Genomic DNA, 18,009 nt, shown 5'->3' on the forward strand with positions numbered 1-18,009 from the left:
TGGCAGGGGGTTGGAGCTTCGTGACCCTTGAGGTCCCTTCCAACCCTGGCCATTCTGTGATTCTGTGGAACTCTTCAATGGCACAGATGTTCCAGCATCTTCCCATGCCATCCACAGCAAGGTCCTGGACCCCCAAAGAGCATCCCAGGGCACGAGGCCGGACCTGGGCTGGTTTTCCTTAACCGTGTGGTTTTGCATCTGAAAAAAATGGCCCATCCTGGGCCTTTCTGTGATTCTGTGCAACGACTCCCCCGACCCCCCCGTGCTGAGCCGTGCCGCCCCGCAGCGCCGCTCTCCGGTCACATCCCACTCCCACGGCGGCCGGCAGGGGGCGCTGCAATGCGGGGCGGGGCCGGGCCGGGCGCTGCGGGCTCCGGGCGGCGCCATGAAGGACTGCGAGTACCGGCAGATCCCGCCCGGTGCCGCCGCTCCGGGCCCCGCCGTTTCCCCGCCGCCCGTTGTACCGGAGCGTCCAGGCGAGAACCGGCGGCCCCGACGGAAATGGGAGGTGTTCCCGGGCCGCAACCGCTTCTATTGCGGCGGCCGGTTGATGCTGGCGGGGCACAGCGGAGTCTTCGCCCTCACGCTCGGTCTCATCCTGGCCACCAGCGCTCTGTTCTTCGCTTTCGAGTGAGTCCGCGCAGCCCCCAGCGCCGCTTCGCGTCCGTCGGCCGGCGGTGCCCGCTGTGCGGTGCGAGACATCGCGTCCGTCCTTCCCGTTCTGCGCGTGAGCTGCCGGGACCCGGAGGAGGAAAAAGAGGAGGAGGAGGCAGCGCTGAGCTCGGAGTCCTTTCCGTGCCGGTTGTTCGGGGGATGCGCGGTGCCGGGCAGCCGAGCTCGGTGCTGAGCCCTCCCGAAGCGGAGGAAAACGAGCGCTCCTTTCCCTCTCCGCTTTGGGCAGAGCTCATGCCGTGCTTCATCCCTGCTTAACCCGAGCTGCGGGGGAGAGGGGGGTCGGGCTCGGTGACCCCCGTGGGTCCTTTCGTAGTGGGGATATCCTGCGGTTTGGCGATGCTGCGATTGAGGAGGGCAGAGGTTGTGCGGAGCGGCTGGCTCCTGGTGCTGCCTTGGTGCTGGAGAACACGGGGCTGCCCCGCACAGCTCCGGTGCTGCAGGATTTGTGTTACGGGTCGTGATCTGTGCTGGCTCCTGCTGTGTTAGAGGTCTCTGCTTCAGCCCAACCCCCTCCCCGCGGTAATTTGTAGTATGCTGTGTAATAAACGATAGCTGGTTCTGAAGGGATGGGTGGTAACAGTGCTTATATATGTAAGTTGGGGTTTTTTTGGTCATTTCACAGCTGCCCCTTCCTCGCCCGTCACCTGACCCTGGCCATCCCCATCATCGCAGCTGTCCTCTTCTTCTTCGTCATCAGCTGCCTCCTCCAGACGAGCTGCAGGGATCCCGGGATCCTGCCCAGAGCCACCCCCAGTGAGGCTGCAGACCTGGAGAAACGCATCGGTGAGACAGCTGGGCCCTCGGCTGCGGGTGCTTCTGCACGCAGTCTGCTTAGAGCTTTCCTTTCTGCTTTGTCCCGTTGCTTTCCCAGGCAAAGCCCTGTGCCTGTAGCACAGCAGCAAGCCAGGCTGTGGCTCTGTACAGAGCTGAGATGAAGGAGAGCTCACGACATCAGCATCCTGAATGTGGTGCTGTCAGCGGCTGTGCTGCAGCTGGGGGTGCACAAAGTCCCCATTCAGAGTCACAGTGCTGCACTCGTGGAGGCAGACAGGCAGAGCGTTCATCGTCTGTGCCGTAGTTCAGATCTGGGGCTGGGATTTCTGGGGATTTGATTTCCAGTCGAGCCTACAGACCTTGGTTTATTTTCCCTCTCTTGGAAGAGACAGTTCTGTGCTACCTGAGTTCCTCCCCTCTGCCCTTCTGTGACGTGGCTGTAGTGCAGAGGCTCTGACAAGACAGAAAGCTGATGAGGATTAATCAAGCAGCATTTAGAAAGCTGCCGAAAGCAAGAGGCACGCTTGGAAGATAAAAAGCTTCCCTAGATGATGTGCTTATCCCCACATCAGCTGGGATTTGAGGGGAGAACTTGACAGGCAGAATCTCCTGAGTAGGGTTCCTGGATCCAGGAAATGTTTCTAAAAACAAGTAGGGATGAGATCCTCTTTTCTGTTTTCACGGGACAGCTGCGACTGAGCTAAAACTGGTGCTGAGATGGAGGTTGTTGCTGCACAGAGAGTGGTCCCTCAGTCATTTCATCTCAGTGTGAGTGAGGGTGGTCTGTTCTGATGCATGGTCCCATCTCTCACTGCCCTCCCTCCCGCTGGTGTTGGTGGGATCACCTCGCAACAGGAATTTTGCTGTGATGGAACTGAGCTGCCACTCGTTGCTCAGGTCAGCATTGGGAAGATGGAGGGGCTGCGCAGCAGGAGATGAGAGAGCAGGATGGGCCTGGGGGGTGGAATCCACACTTGGGGTGTAGTAAAGGCACTGTGGATTTGTAAGCTGGAAGCACTCAGCCAGAAGTGCAGGGGGGGGGGATGTCCAGTGTTGGGATGCTTTGGAACGCCAGTGTGAGAAGGAGTGGAGCCCTTAATCTGTGCGCTCACTCCAAGTGGAACCATCCCTCCTGGAGGCTTTAGTGGGTTTCAGAGCTGCTTGTGGTAAACCACGACAAACCTCTGCGTAAGCATCCTGCAGATAGTGAGGGCTGGGCTGAGCAGCCTGAGCCCTGCAAGGAGGATGAGGTGAATGGCCAGGGTTGGATGGGAGCTCAAGGATCACAAATCTCCAACCCCCTGCCACATGTAGGGCCACAAGCCTCCCCGTTTAATACCAGCCCATTTAATACCTCCCCATTTAATACCAGGCTGCCCAGGGCCCCATCCAACCTGGCCTTGAACACCTCCAGGGATGGACGGGGCATCACAGCCTCTCTGGGCAGCTGTTCCAGCACCTCCCCACTCTCATAGCAAAGAACTTCCCCCTGACATCCAACCTCCATCTCCCCTCCCTCAACTTCAAACCATTTCCCCTTGTCCTGCTGTTATCCCCCCTCTCAAAGAGTTGATTCCCCTCCTGTCTGTAGGCTCCCTTTAGGTACTGCAGGCTGCAATGAGGTCACCCCGCAGCCTTCTGTTCTCTATGCTGAACAAGCCCAGCTCCCTCAGCCTGTCTTTGTAGGGGAGGTGCTCCAGTCCCCTGATCATCCTTGTGGCTGCTCTGGACCCTCTCCAACAGCTCTCTGTCCTTGTTGTACTTGGGGCTCCAGACCTGGACACAAATGATGTGATGGGCTCAGCCCCCAGCTCTTTGCTTTTCACTGCATCAGTGCCATTGTCTGCTGTGCTGCAGTGCCAGGAAGGTGTGTGCACCCTGACCTTCAGTAAGAAATGCTTTAGCAGAGCTGACATGGAGCATTTCCCATCTGCCCACTGAGGGCAGCTGCAAGGCGATAATTCTGTACTTGACTAAACAAACTGGCTTGAAAATCTTCTCAGAATGGTTATCTGTGTTTCTATTTATAAGTGCTGACAGCAGTAATCTGGCTGCAGATGCTGCCTGCTGCACCAGCTGTTGCTGGTAATATAATCCATTTATTTTCCTCTTACCTTGCTCTGTTACATCTCTATTTTCAAAGCCTTCCCCAGGAGTGGGAAAGGTGCTCTTTCAGGAGTGGCTGAGACAAACAAATAACCCAAAATCGCAGACATGGCACAGAGGTTTTCCAGCTCCCAGTTTTGCTGAGCTGATAATCAGTTTCTAGCTGCCAGCTCCAAGCGCACAACGCACAGGTGAAACGCGCAGCACCTCTGCAAATCCTCAGTTTCACCCACGAGGATAAGGAACCCTTCGTGCCACTGATGTGCAGGGGTCAATGAAATCTTCCTTGGAGCACCTGAGACGTGCTTGCTGTGCTGCTCTGTGATGGGGATGTGCCAATGCCTCGTCGTGCCTGGCAGCGGATTGGGGTCCCGTGGGGTGTCAGCTGGGTCCTGGGGTGGTCAGGTGTCCCCTGCACTGCTCTGACCGTCCCTCCTCTCCCTTGCAGATGCCATGGGGACCTCCACGTACCGCCTGCCAGCCCGCACGATGGAAGTGGTCATCAATAAGTACGTGGTGAAGCTCAAATACTGCTACACCTGCAAAATGTTCCGTCCCCCCCGCACCTCTCACTGCAGCGTCTGCGACAACTGCGTTGGTGAGTCCCGAAAGCAGCAGTTTGCATCCCATGGGTGTAGGGGTGGCTTATGTTCCTGAGCAGACTGCTTTTGCTTTTCACAAGGGGTTATAAGGTGAATAGCAAGAGGTCTGGCCTCTTCTCATTTAAATAGAAGTGGCTCGGGTTGAGGGCTCAGCACATCCAGTGCTCTGTGTCTCTTTCCCCTGCTTTGGAGGGGAGTGTTCCATGATGTGTGGTTTTACTGGAACAGCTGCCCAGAGAGGCTGTGATGCCCCGTCCGTCCCTGGAGGTGTTCAAGGCCAGCTTGGATGGGGCCCTGGGCAGCCTGGGCTGGTATTGAATGTGGAGGTTGGTGGCCCTGCATGTGGCAGGGGCTTGGAGATTCATCATCCTCGAGGTCCCTTCCAACCCTGGCCATTCTGTGATTCTGTGATTCTGTTAAGGCTTCACCAAGCACAATGTTTGCAGCAGGCTCCAAGCTGTCTCTGGCCTCTGGGTGGTACAGAAACTGCTGCAGGTTGTGGTGTAGCTCATCTGTGCGTTCACTCTGTGCCCTCTGGCTGCGGTGGGGCAGGAGGGAAGGAGGACAAGAAAAGCCCCCAAGGCTCCATGCAGCCAGGCCCCGTGCAGGGAGCAGTGTGAGTGGGCAGAGCAGCAGCACAGGGCTCAGTGGCACGAGCAGAGGCTTTGCTCCTTGAGTGAGGCTCCTGGTAGTCCCCCGTGGGGCCCTGCAGCCACGCACTGCACTTCACTGGGGCAGATGGAGCAGCAGAACCCCATGGCTCTGATTAAGTTTGGGAGCTCTCATGTGTTTCGTGTCTGGGGATAGCTGTGGGTGGCTGGGGCTCCTCCTTGCACTGCTGCCTGGAAAGCAGCCACAGGCAGGACAGCATTTGGGGAGGTACAGTCTGGGTGAGCAGGCATGCACTGACTTTGTGTCAGAGTTTTGTTTGTGTTCATGTCCCCTGCAGCAGGGTTACAGCAGTGCTTCAGTCTGCAATCCAGCCCTTTCATTAGAAGCTGGGAGTGCTTCCAGGCATACTGTACCTGCCCTGGGTTCCCAGGCAGTTTCTTGGATTGTGGAGCCGTATTTTCATAACTTTGTATATTATTTTCTGCAAAGGGAACAGACACACAGAGGGAGAGCAGCAATGCTGTGGGTACACACCCAGTGCTGCTGGGTGCTGGAGAAACTGCCACGCTTTCCCTGCTCTCTTTCAGTTTTAGTAATGGGAGATGTTACCGGTCACAGGGCTTGCAAGCTTGCAGTGCATGGTCATAGGAAATTTTTGGCCTTAAATGATGTTTAAGAAGGGGTCTATGAACAGGCTGCAGGGCTTGCTTCAAGCTTCTCAGCAATGATGCTCTGCTGAGAGCTGCTGATCTCGGCACAGTGAGTGTGAGCTCGGTTCTCAGCCGGTTGTCAGAGGCTCAGCAGCGTGTGGAGGGCAGCAGCAGCCTCACTGTTCTCCTTTGTTCCAGAGAGGTTTGATCACCACTGCCCCTGGGTGGGCAACTGCGTGGGGAAGCGCAACTACCGCTACTTCTACGCCTTCATCCTCTCCCTCTCCTTCCTGACAGCCTTCATCTTCGCCTGCGTCGTCACCCACCTCACTCTGCGTAAGTCTGGCTGCCAGCAGCTGCACACCTTGCTTTAGGAAACAAGCAGCTCGGGGCCCTGGGGCAGCACAAGGTTGTTGTGTGGGTTTGAGCCTGGCTTCCCAGTGCAGGTATCCCAAATAAGAGGGGGTTCACGTTGCAGGGAAGCCCTGACTCGCTCCTCTCCTCTCTGCAGAGAAACCTTGAGAGCTGGTGACAGTTATCCCCCTCCAGAGCAAATGCATTTTGTGCTGTCCCAAATGGGTGGGCTTTAAGTGTGTCTTCACTTAGCCCTGCAGGGGAGGTGACCTCTCCTTCAGCTCTAAATCTCCTGGACCTGCACTTGCTGACATCTCTGCACAGTTGCAGCCTGCAGGTGTTTTTGGGCAGCCAGGCAGATCCCTCTGGCCTGCGGGGGGTGGCTGTGTGCTGGGGAGTGAAGCATTGCCTGGAGGTGTGAGGCTGCCTGCTGGATCGTGGTTCCTTGTCCCATTTGCCTTGCAGGCTCTCAGAGAGATGGATTCCTCACCACTCTGAAGACAACACCTGCAAGATATCCTTTTGGTGCCAACAACTGCTTGGACAATTGAGCACTGGTGCAGCAACAATTAATTGTGTAACAGAGAAGGGAAGCTGGCTCTTTGTAGGGGTGGCCTGATGCACTTCCCATGGTTTAATCAGACCCCAGGTGCCAGGTTGGGGCAGGCAGGTATCCGATGCTCACAGACTGATGGCATCACCAGTTTGGTTTCATCTTTACTCCCACTTGTAGTTCATTGCCAGGGACTAAGGCTGGGTAGCAAACTTGATTCCCAGCTTGCAAGGCTCTGAAGGATGAGGAACATCTGGAGAAAGTCATGCATTGGTGGATGGCTGCAGAATGGCATGGAGATGGAGAGGTAGCTGGGGTGCTTTCATGGCCCAGTTGGTGTGGTCTTAACTGTGAGTGCCTCCCCAAAACAGCTTGTGTAGATGACTTTGTTCCCTGAGAATTCCTTGACTTTTGTTTCACTGTGCTGGAGCTGGTGATTTGTTTTTTCTCAGTCTGGTCTATTTTGGGCCTCTCAGGTTTTCACACTTACTTAGTTGCCTCGAACCTGACCACGAACGAAGACGTGAGTAGCCAAACCCTCATCTTTTCACCCCAAAATCTGCTGAGGGGCTGCCAGCCCTCCTGCTCTCTCAGCAGAGGTGAGGCTCCCAGGGCTCCCTGGCCATGGTGCAGGATCTGGGTGAGGGATTCTGCCATAATCCACTGACAAGGAAGCAGCTGTGCTCCCGGTTTGGAGAGCTGAGCAAGGGAACAACAGCAAACAGCAGCGTGGTGGGAGGACAGCATTGATGTCAGGTTGGGAGGCAGCACTCTGAAATGTCAGCAGGGTCACACGTGTGGGCTTTTTTCCTTTCTGTGTATGGGTTTGCTTAAAATGAGGAGTTCTGAGGTTAAAAAAAGGAAAGCAGGCCCCTGAGGTTTGGGTGTTAGCTTGGGACATGGGTGATCTTAATTCAGCATCCTGTCTAACCACAGGTTTCCTGAGAGACCCTGGGCAAGTCCCTTTGTCTCTATTAGTTCCTCGTGTCTAATAAGCAAAAAATACACAGATGCCTTCTCAAGAGGTGTGCCTTAAAGGCTGGGGTGGTGCAGACTCAAAGGGCTGAGTGAGTGCCCTGAGAAGGGCAGCTTGTATGGAAAAGCAGGATCTGTTTGATCCTCAGAAAGAATCAAAATTCACCCTTCTGATCAGAAGTGCCTGTCATCCTTGCTGGAAGCTTCCAGCACTGCATCCCATCAGGTTTGAATCCTTTTTTTTCGTTTGTTTTTCTCCTCCTTTTATTTCTTCCTCCTCACCATTCTGTTGGCTGACAGTGGTTGGCTGGACTGCAGCAGGCTGTCACAGCCCAGCCCCACCAGCCGTGAGCCCAAAGCTCCTCCAGCTGTGCTGCCCACATCCCAGGCACGTGCTGCATCTGCAGAGGGGGAGTAAAAACAGAAGGAGGAAACAGGGTGGTAAATGGTTCACTGCAGCCAGGGGCCCAAGGCTGGGTACAACATCTGCCCGCCTGCGTGCGCCTACGCTGAACATGTCCTGACTTTCAAAATCAGAGTCCTTGTGACAGCTGCTGAGGGTGGGGACATGAAATTACTTCCTCCTGTTGCAGAACGACCTGGGAGTCCCCTCACTGCTTGTTTAACCTCTGGTGCATGAGAGGGACCGTTAGGCAGAGCGCTGCTCTGAAGAGCTTTCAGCTTAGCAGAGAATAAAGAGGGGTGAGGGTCAGGCAGTGGCACTGATGGTGCACGGCATAGAGGGGACACGGCTCTGGAGCTTCTGGTTGCTGAGCCTGGGCAGAGGCAGGAGCAGCACACTGCTGTCATGCTGCCCTGCTGCTCATCACACAGAGGGAGGAGGTTTGCATTAAGCCCAACCTCCCACCTCCTGAGCGAGGATTTGAACCAAGCCCCCCATCGCGCCATTACCTACCATCACCTCTTTCCTACCTTAATCGTGTCCTTTCTTTTCAGATCAAAGGGTCCTGGTCAAATAAGAGGGGTTCAGAGTTTGCCAATCCTTACAGCCATAAAAGTATCCTCACAAACTGCTGTGCGGTGCTGTGTGGACCATTCCATCCCAGGTGAGAGCTCAGATGACCCGAAATGCTTGGCAGCATCCCACCAGATTCTCCAGAACAGCTGTTAGTGTTTGTCTGGGGAGCTGCAAGCAGCTGCTTTCGCTGCTCTGTCACCAGAGGGTGCACTGGGGCAGAGTTAGGCTGCCTGCTGTGCAGCTCTGCGTTCTGCGTCCTGCTCTCTGCACTGCTCCCTGCATTACCCACTGCTCTTTGTTGGCCTCAGAGGTACTGAAATGCCAGCATTGCCATTCAGCAATGCTAAATGTGGTTTCAGGGAGCTGAGCTGCGTGCTGGGAGGCTGCAGAACAACATTTCACCTAGATTCTTTCCATGTTTAGCTTGTATTCCTGTTATAAAGTCCTTCTGCAGCTCCCACTTGGGTCTGTGGCAACCCAAACCTTTCTGTTGGCTGTGTGGTGGGCAGGGAGCTGTGGAGACCTCCTGTGGGTCATCAGCTCCATCTCTACAGCAGAGCTGTCTGTGTGTCAGGAAGGTTTTGGTTTTATGATCAGGGTTGGTTTACAGCCCGGGCCAGCAGAGGGTCTGCAGAAACCATCACTGAAAATGATTTGATTCAGTGGCTGTGCATCCGATCTCCATGTCCTGCATCCTAACCCTCCTCCCCTTGCGTCATTTCCCTTTTGTTTTCCAGTTTGATAGACAGAAGAGGGTTCATCCAGCCAGATGTGGGGACGCCGGCCAGTCCGAAGAACGAAATCCCTTCCTTTGGAGCCAAACCTGACACCAGCATGGTAGGAGGTGGTGCTGGGGTGTAGCCCAGTGCCCGCCATGCCTGCACCCATCTCCAGCAGTACCTTCCCTTCTCACCATCTCCCTGGCCTCAGGCAGGACAGCTTTGTGATGCAGATCTGCCAAAGACTCTGTCGAGCCATACGTTGCCTTTTTTTTATTATTATTATTATTTATTTATTATTTTTTGTTTCTTCCTTTCACTGTGATGTGACCTGCCTGGACTTCTGACTGATGCAGCACCCCGGGGCTGCCGGGGAAGCAGGGTTCCCTCCTGCACCTGGGAAGCGAAACGGGTCTGGGGAGAGCCCTGAGCCTGGAGCATCACTCCGGGGAGTGGCTGCGTGCCCTGCGTGGGGCAGAGAGGAGCTGAGGATGGGGCGTGGGCTGGCAGAGGGATCCTGCTTGGAGCTGTGCTGCTGAGCCTTGCCTGCAAGGCTGGTGCAGGTGGAAGCTCCCTGCTGTATCCATGAACGCTTCTTGCTCCTCCGTGCCAATGCAGAGGGGTTGTGTGTCTTAGCGGCCAGGTATTCAGTTTGACCTGCTGCCAGAGTGGCTTTTCTTTTCCAGCAGCTGCTGTGCCTTGCTGAGTTGTGGTTGTGCAGCCATGGGAGCCGGCTGGGTGTCCTGTCTGCTGCTGGTTCTGTATTCTGTCCGCTCACCGGGGCAATGCTGGGGAGATCTTGGCATGTTGGCTGTGGCAGTAAGACAGAGCTTTGCAGCAAGGGCACAAGTTAGGAGGACCCTCGTAGTGAGGAAGAAGAAACACATACAGCATCCTGCAGCTCTCCCTGTGGGAAGCTCCAGCTGTGAGATTTGGGATCCTTAACTTGCCAGGGAAGCCCGACTGCATCCGACCTGTAGGAGAATGGAAGGCTGCAGGAAAGTGGTGACTTCCCAAGGGCTCTGCCTGTCCCAGGTGGTTACATAGAGAGCAGCAAGCAGGTTCTGATCTCTGACAGCCTCACGTCGTGCTCTTGTCTTGGGTTTTGGGCCAGCAGAGAACTCAGGGTGATCCCTGTGTGCCTTGGTGCATCGTTCCCAGCCTATGGAGATGTGGCTGAGCCGGGTTGGGATCCCAGCTCTGCAGGTTGCTGACAGGAGCAGTAGAGGGAGACTCACAGGCCTTGTTAGCAATACTTGAATCGTGTTACTAAAAGCTGCTGGATAATTTTGCACAATTTGTAGATTTTTTTTTCTATGTAATGTTTTTATATTTGACGTAGATAGCATTGTGCATATTAGGACCAGGCTGGAGCCTTGCAGGGCTTTGTGTCAAGCTGTCTGGTTGGGTTTCCTGGGAGTTGCAGGCAGGGGTTTCAGCCTGGGGCAGGGGGCAGCTTGTCCTGCTGAGTTAGCCAGAGCTGTGCTGTATGCAGCAGGTGACTGAGCCAGCCCACATGGAGGGCTGCCAGCTTGCCATGGCCACCAGCTCGCCTTCCCCTCTGCAGAAAGCCCGGCTGGCCCCAGGGGCCCAGGTGAGAGCGTGGCAGCTGCTCCATTTCTGCTGCATCCCAGCAGATGGCCCTCACTGAGCGCAATGGGAGCAGTGTGGCTCCGTGCCATCCCATGGGCTGCGTGCTTCAGCCTGGCAGCCTAAAAGCCACCTTGGCATCCGGAGAGGCTGCTGTGCCCCTTTGTCCCTGCTGCTGTACAGCTGTTCCAGGGGTTTGTCCCTGCCAGCAAGGGCTGAGCAGGAGGACCTGGGGCCAACAGAGCCATGTGCAGGTCATCAGCGGGGCCCAGGTTCCTTCCTGTTCTTATTGAAACCGGTTTCCTTGATTACTCGTTGTAATAAAATTATATTTTTAAAGAGTTAATTGCTTGGATTATTATTTTATTCCTTTAAGACAAAAGAGGATGTTGACGTTGGATGGTGCATTAGTCACAGGGCTCGCCTGGGCGCCCTCCTGCAGGATGGGGCTGCGGAGGGGGGGGGGAGGCACTGAGCACCAGTTGAAGCTGGGGGAGGGGGTTTGCCCCCAGGTCTCAGGGCAGGGCCAAGTGTCGCCCTGCTCGTGCATCTCTGCTTGGAGCTGAGCTCCCTCTGGGCCCCGCACTCCATCCATCACAGCTCGCACACCCCGTGCCCGCTGGCGTTGCGGCGCGTAACTCTGGTGTCTTCCCCAGGAGGATGCCTGCCAGGACTTCGCTGTTTCCTGCACAGCCTGATGGGACGTGCCCTCTCCTCTGCCCCTGGCCCTGCATTCTGGGGGCTGGCTGGTAAGAAAGGATTTCCTTTTTTCTCCTTCAGCCCATCTCATCTCCACCGCATGTCTGGCTCTGCCTGTGAAGCCCTCCATCATCCTCCAGCTGTGCTGATACCTGCATGCTCCCACCGCCTTCCTGCAGCCTGGGTGAGCACAGCAGGGTGCTTCCCCCCCCCCCCCCAAGTGCTGTGAGATGGAGCTGGACTGGGTCAGCCCAGCCTGGGGACAGCAGCCCCGTGATGTTTGCAGTAGTGCCCTGCATGGTGCAGGGATGTGTTTGTGGTTTGTCCGGACTGGGAGCACGTTATGGTTCCACCCTTCATCTCCATCTCTCCGTGCCTCAGTTTCCCCGTGTGTAATGTGACATTTGTCCTCCCATGTGCCTACCATCAAGGTGAGTTCTTTCTCCTCTTTCCCCGGTCCTGGGGCTGTGCAGTGTGCTCAGGGCAGCACGGAGCTCCGCAGGCCGGCAGCCCCTCTGCCCCTCTTGGAGCACCCTGGGGAAGCCAGGACCCCACGAACCTCCCCGATGACGACAGCCATCAGCACCACCTGTGCCTCTGCAGAGCTGTGCCTTCCCCCTTCCTGCTGGGGGAGAGGGGGGAGAGCAGCCATGTGCAAGCCAAAGCCTTTCTGAGCCCCCCACCCACAGCAGGGGCCAAAAAGCCATACAGCATCCCTCCCGAGTGCAATACTGCGTTCCTCCTGCCTCCCCCTCACCGTGGGGAAGGGCCATAAACTGAGCCAGGGCTCCCAGCACCCAGCCCTACCTGGGGGCTCCTCCTGGGGGGGGGAGGGGGTTGGGTTTGAGCCAGCATGTGTTGCCCACTGCATCCCACTTGGCCCTGTAGGATGGTGCATGGTCAACGCTCACCCTCCTCATGAGCTCCCCACCCCCCAGTTCATCACTATGGGGCTCTGATGGAGGGGATGGGTCCCTTCCCCCTGTGCAAAGGGCTTCAAGCCTGGTAGGATTCTGCCTTTTACTTTTGTAACGAAATAAAGATTTTCCCGTTTCCTGTCTGTCTCTGTGGTGCTGGGCTCCATCCCGCATCCCTTGCTGCAGCTGTGTGAGTTTAGGGGCATCTGTGGGTGCTCTGAGTGTGATGGGTGGCCATGTTCCCCTCCAGCAGGGCACAGAGCTGGGGCTCGTCCCTTCACCTCCTCCTCCCCCCCTAACTTGCACCAAAACCGGTAGAGCAGAATATTTTTGCAGCTCCTGCTCAGCTCATTGCCACCATTTGGCAGCAGCTCGCTGCTTCTGGCAGCACCAAACCCTCGAGCTCCACGCCGCGCCCTGGGGGGGACCTGCCCCCATACTCTCCGATGGGGGGGTGCCACCATGTTGGGATGAGATGGGGCAGAAGTGCATTCTGTTCAAAACCACAGCCCCTTCCATCCGGGAGGTCAGGCAGTGCCCACGTGGGCTCCACTTTAGGCCCCAAACCCCACAGCCCCCCACCGCTTGGCTGGAAGGGGAGTGGGACCACGTAAAGTTGGGGCGGGCAGCTCCCAGCCCTGAGCAACACCAGCAGGGACAGAACGGAAGGGATGGGGTGCTGGCACAGTGCTGGTGAAGCCCTTGGCCCCATCCCCACGTGCTGCCTGCCCGCCGCACCCTGCCCTGTGCCGGCGTGTGGGAACAGGCTGAGAGCGAAACTGCAGCGCAACGCTGAGCGCAGATCCTAATCGGGGCCGCCAGCGCTCCTGGGCAGAAGTAAAATAAAAATGAGAATGAAAAAAAAAAAAAAAAAGAAAAAAAAAAAAAGAAAAAAAAATATCTCAACTCTTTTCAGTGCGGCGTGAAGGGAGCGAAACGTGCCCTGCTGAGATGAACGGAGAGGGTGGGGGACGTGGCAATGGGTCTGGGGGAGAGCTGGAGAAGCCTTAATGGGGCTCCGGTGGGGTTTGTGGGTGTGGAGCTGCCCTGGGGTTGGGGACACCCCAACATTTTGGGAGGGGGTTGGTGCTGAGTCCTTCCAAGTGCCAGGGCAATTCCCCTGAGCCGGCGGTGCTGGGAATGCCCCGATCCCAATCCTGGCCCCGATCCCTGTGGCAGTGCTGGGCAAGGTGCTGCTCCTCCTGCCTCGATTTCCCCACCGGTGGGAATAAATACCTGCCCTTCAAGCCCTTGCAATTACCAACGAGTTAATCATCATATAAAAATGACAGCGATAGGATTTTTGGGAGGAGACCATTTTTACAGCCAGGCCCACCCCGTGCTGTTTCTCTAAGGGTGTTTGGGAAGGGAGCACCGGGTGCTGCCACATTCCTGCTTCACCCCACTGCTCCCTGTTCCGAGCACTGCTGGCAGATGGGGAAGGGTCCCCAATTGATCCACGGTCCCCCAGTCATCTGGGATCTCCATTGATTCCAGGTCTCCCATTTATTTGGGGTCCCCCATAGATCCAGGTTCCCCCATTGATTCAGAGTCTCCCATTGATCTGGGGACCCCATTGATTCCAGGTCTCCCATGGATCCGACCATCCCACTGATCTAGGCTCTCCTATTGGTTCAGGGTCCCCCACTGGTCTGGGGTCTCCATGGATTCGACGTCTCCCATTTATTTGGGGTCTCCCATTGATCCAGGGACCTTCATTGGTTCAGGGTTCCCAACTGATCCGAGCTCCCCCATTGGTTCAGTCTCCCACTAATGCAGGATCTCCCGTTGACCCAGAGTTCTCCACGGATCCGGAGTCCCCCTGGGGTGTCCCCTTGACAGGGGGGGGCTCTCCGAGGACCCCAGGACTTCCCTGAGCTCATCCTCTCCCTCCCGGCACCCTGAGCGAAGGCAGGGTGGGTGCCACCCGCTCACCCCTTCCCCAGCACCCCTCTGCCTCGGGGCGCGATGACTCACGGCAATTTGGCTTTTAAGGGCGGGCTCAGCGGGGAGGAAGCAGAGGAGGAGGAGGCCGCTCCTTCAGCCTCGCTGACTCCTCCCGCTCTCGCTCGGGGCTCCGACGCTCAGCCAAAAGCGAATCGAGGCGGCGAAGCTCAGCAGAGGCTCCGACGGCTCCCAGCCCCGCTCCTCGCCCCGACGTCTCGTCCCGCGCCCGTCCGCCTTCAGCCATGGCAAGAAACCACCAAGTGCAGAAAGCCAAGCTGGCCGAGCAGGCCGAGCGCTACGAGGACATGGCGGACTTCATGAAGGCGGTGGTGGAGCACGGCGACGAGCTCTCCAACGAGGAGCGCAACCTCCTCTCCGTCGCCTACAAGAACGTGGTGGGCTGCCAGCGCTCGGCCTGGAGGGTCATCTCCAGCATCGAGCACAAAACCGAGGAGGGCGACGACAAAGCGCAGCTGGTGAACGAATACAGGGAGAAGGTGGAAGAGGAGCTGAAGGGCGTCTGCAACGTGGTGCTGGGCTTGCTGGAGAAGCACCTCATCAAGAAGGCCGGCGACGCCGAGAGCAAAGTGTTCTACCTGAAGATGAAGGGAGACTATTTCCGATACCTGGCCGAGGTGGCCGCCGGCAACGACCGCAAGGAGACGATCGACAGCGCCCAGAAGGCGTACCAAGAGGCCATGGACATCAGCAAAAAGGAGATGCAGCCCACGAACCCCATCCGCCTGGGGTTGGCCCTCAACTTCTCCGTCTTCCACTACGAGATCGCCAACGCCCCCGAGCAGGCCATCTCGCTGGCCAAGACCACCTTCGACGAGGCCATGGGGGACCTGCACACGCTCAGCGAAGACTCCTACAAGGACAGCACCCTCATCATGCAGCTGCTCAGGGACAACCTGACGCTATGGACAGCCGAGTGCGCGGGCGAAGACGGCGGCGAGGCTGGCGAAGAGCCCAAGAACTGAACGGCCCCCACACGGCTGGGGTCCGTCCCCCACCTCCTTCCTCCTCCTCTTCCTCCCAGACTCCCCCTCCTTCCCTTCCCAAAACCCCTCGGTGTCTTTTCCTTTTTTTTTTTTTTTTTTGAAGGGGTGGGTAAGGAATTTCGCCCCCCCTCCCACCCTCACCCCCCCTCCAGTTCCGGGAGTGGGGTCCATATGTTTGCCCTTTGGCAGGGCCTCCCCTTTCCCTCTCCCCCCCATGTTCTTGTCATGCTCCCCCCACCCCTTTAGCATTTTGGTTGGGAGATACCCCAGCGTGGCTTAGGGGGGCCCTAACCTACCGTCTTGGGGGGCTGAAGCCACGCCACTGGTCCCTTGGGGGCAGTGGGAGGAGGTGATGGGACGGGATGGGGAAAAAGGGGAGGGGGGTCCGACGTGCCCCCCACCCAGTTGGAGGATCGTGAATTGCCGAAGCCTCTGTGCGGCTCCAATAAACCATCTCGTGCACGCCTGCCTCTGTGGTCGCCTCATCTCTCCTCCCGTGCACATGCCCAGGCAGCTCCTGAAGCTCCCAGCGCCGGTCCCATTGCACGCCACGCCGTGCTGGGGGAGCACTCAGGGCCCCCAAAGCACAGGTCCGGCTGCCTGCAGCCCCTCCCAGCCCTGCCGTGGGTTGTGGGAGTACTCAGCGAGCCCAGACCTCAGGGACGGGTCCCAGAAAGGGCTTTCCAGATGGGCATTTCAGGTGGGTTTTTCCATAGGGAGAGGGTGCCCCACGTCTCCAACCCTGCAGCTGTGTGTCCCTGTTCCCACGGTGCCCCCATCCCTGCGCTGTTCCCATTCCTGTACTGTCCTCACCTCCATGATGTTCCCATAGTGTCCCCACCCCCATGGTATTTCCATCCCCACAGTATTCCCATTCCCCAGACCCCGGGTGTCTCCACCCCTATGGTATTTCCATCCCCATGGTGCTCCCGTTCCCATCGAGTTTCCATCCCCATGATGCCCCTATTCCATAGTGTCCCGGTCCTCATAGTGTCCCTATCCTTATGGTGTTCCCACCCTCATGGTCTTCCCATCCCTACGGTGTCCCTATGGTGTTCCCATCCCCACAATGTCCCCATCCCTACAATATTCCCGTCCCCACATTTTCCCTATGATGTCCCCCACCTTCATGATGTCTCCATCCCCATGGTGTCCCCACCCAATCCACACAACCCACAGTATCCCAGACCCCACTACTGGGGCTCCGTGCAGACAGGGGGACATTTCAGGATGTTTCAACCCCTACAGCACTGACGTGGAGCTGTCCCAGGGGAGGTGACAGCATCCCACCAAGGTGAGGACATCCCCGTGGAGGTGCAGATGTGCCGGCGCAGGAGAAAGCTCAGCACTTCTGGCCCTGGCGCTCAGCCACAGCGAAGGGCGCAGCTCTCAAAGCGCGAGTTTCAACACGAACAGTTAATTACACTGAAATCCAGTCCCGGCAGCCTGGGCCGTGAGCTCATCAGATGGAGAGCAGCAGGGCTGGGCTGTGGTGGGCAGGACCCGGCTTTGATGGGAAATGGGGTGGCAGGAGGAAGCGGCGTGACTCAGGGTGTGCCGGTTCAGTGGGGTCTTTGCTTGGGGACATCGGGGACATTGCGCCGAGCTGCACTTGGGCACGGTCAAATGTTGGGTTTGGGGAAACTGAGGCACGACCCTGGGGTGGGGAGGATGGGGCCGTGGGAATGCTCTGGCCGTGGGAGGATGCGTGGAGCAGAACCTGCTCACCCAGCCCCGCATCCCGTGGCAGAGCCTGCTCAGTGCCTGCGAGGCAATGCTGGGAGCCCCCAACCCAGAGCTGAGGAGAGGACGTGGGGTTGGGGATGGGGATGGGGTTGGGGTCCATTGGTGCCATCGGTTCCCTTTGAATGGAAAATGAGGGGCTTCCGTGGTTGGCCTCTGTCCTGCCTAGAACACACCCACCCCTCCTTGGAGCTGCTCTCAGGCTCACTGGGCAGTGCAGGGCCGGCAGACGTGCAGGATGACCCGCAGGCACCCGCTGGCTGTGACCCCAGGGGTTGGGGACACGGGGAGGGGACGGCGGGCAGTGAGAGATGATAACCATGCCCCAGATTGCAGTGTGATTGGGGCCGTGCTGCTCCCCAGCCTCCCAGACAGCCCGGAGGCTTTTTGGGGCTGGGAGGAATCCCTGATACCCACAAGGCTCCCCATCCTTATCTTCCCAAAGCAGGAACAGAGCAGGGCTGTGCATGTGGATTTTAGGGTTTTTGAGCAGCAGCAGCACAACGGGACTCAGGTGCCCATGTCCAGGGAGTGTCCCCAACTCAGAGCCACCCTAGGGCTGGGGATGGGTGGTGGGCGCTGGGAGCAGATCCCAGCACAGCCCCACACCTGGTGGCTACTGGCCATGGCTTTATGGCTATTGGAATAGATCTCTGCTGCCTCACTGGCACTGCTTGTACAACCTAAGCGGGACAGACGGGCAGCAGGACACACAGCCAGGCTTGTTCTTTGTCCCCAGGCTGGGTGACAGAGGCTGAGCCCCATCCCAGGGGCTGCTGGCCACAGCAGGGCAGCTTTTGGGGTGCCCATGGTGAGTGCTGCCCTGATGGGGAGTTCACTGAACCCAAAATCAGGGGGAGGCAGCCAGGCTGGTGGTGGGCTTTGCAGTGGTTGGGAGTAGATGTTTGGGATGGCTGCAGTGCCTGGAAGGACCCTTCCGTCCCACCTGCTCTGTGTTTGTGTGTCTGTCCACACACAGAGAATAGCACAAGGCTGAGGCAGTGAGGGATGGTGCCCATCCCAGCCTAGGGGGCTCTGAAACCAGTTGGTGTTGGTCCCAGCCCCACACTCCTGGGCTGCTGTTGGGATCAGCTCACTCCAAGCCCATTG

At 57.5% G+C, this 18,009-nt stretch overlaps 2 protein-coding genes across 6 annotated transcripts; both read left to right on the top strand.

Annotated features, from left to right (window-relative positions):
* The first annotated feature begins 340 nt into the window (after nucleotides 1-340).
* On the top strand, nucleotides 341-12,342 carry ZDHHC18 (zinc finger DHHC-type palmitoyltransferase 18). Of its 5 annotated transcripts, none has more exons than XR_008210284.1 (10): nucleotides 341-630; nucleotides 1,298-1,458; nucleotides 4,004-4,153; nucleotides 5,618-5,755; nucleotides 6,239-6,287; nucleotides 6,747-6,849; nucleotides 8,259-8,368; nucleotides 9,018-9,117; nucleotides 11,246-11,338; nucleotides 11,762-12,342. XR_008210284.1 is itself a non-coding variant. In XM_052699231.1 (9 exons), the coding sequence occupies exons 1-9, from the start codon at nucleotides 386-388 to the stop codon at nucleotides 11,406-11,408; spliced, it is 1,095 nt and encodes a 364-aa protein (XP_052555191.1). In that variant the 5' UTR covers nucleotides 341-385; the 3' UTR covers nucleotides 11,409-12,342. The 5 variants fall into 5 exon arrangements, 2 of the variants coding, with proteins under 2 accessions (XP_052555191.1, XP_052555190.1); XR_008210285.1 differs by lacking the exon at nucleotides 11,246-11,338 and adding an exon at nucleotides 11,370-11,472 and having other exon boundaries at nucleotides 11,575-12,342; XR_008210286.1 differs by lacking the exon at nucleotides 11,246-11,338 and adding an exon at nucleotides 11,370-11,472.
* A 1,902-nt stretch (nucleotides 12,343-14,244) lies between these two features.
* SFN (stratifin) lies at nucleotides 14,245-15,135 on the top strand. Its single transcript, XM_052699248.1, has one exon. It carries the CDS (start codon nucleotides 14,395-14,397, stop codon nucleotides 15,133-15,135), a length of 741 nt encoding a protein of 246 aa, XP_052555208.1. The 5' UTR covers nucleotides 14,245-14,394.
* The last annotated feature ends 2,874 nt before the right edge of the window (nucleotides 15,136-18,009 follow it).

The sequence above is a fragment of the Tympanuchus pallidicinctus genome, unplaced genomic scaffold, assembly GCF_026119805.1.
Source record: "Tympanuchus pallidicinctus isolate F22 unplaced genomic scaffold, pur_lepc_1.0 scaffold35, whole genome shotgun sequence".
Lineage (NCBI taxonomy): Eukaryota > Metazoa > Chordata > Aves > Galliformes > Phasianidae > Tympanuchus > Tympanuchus pallidicinctus.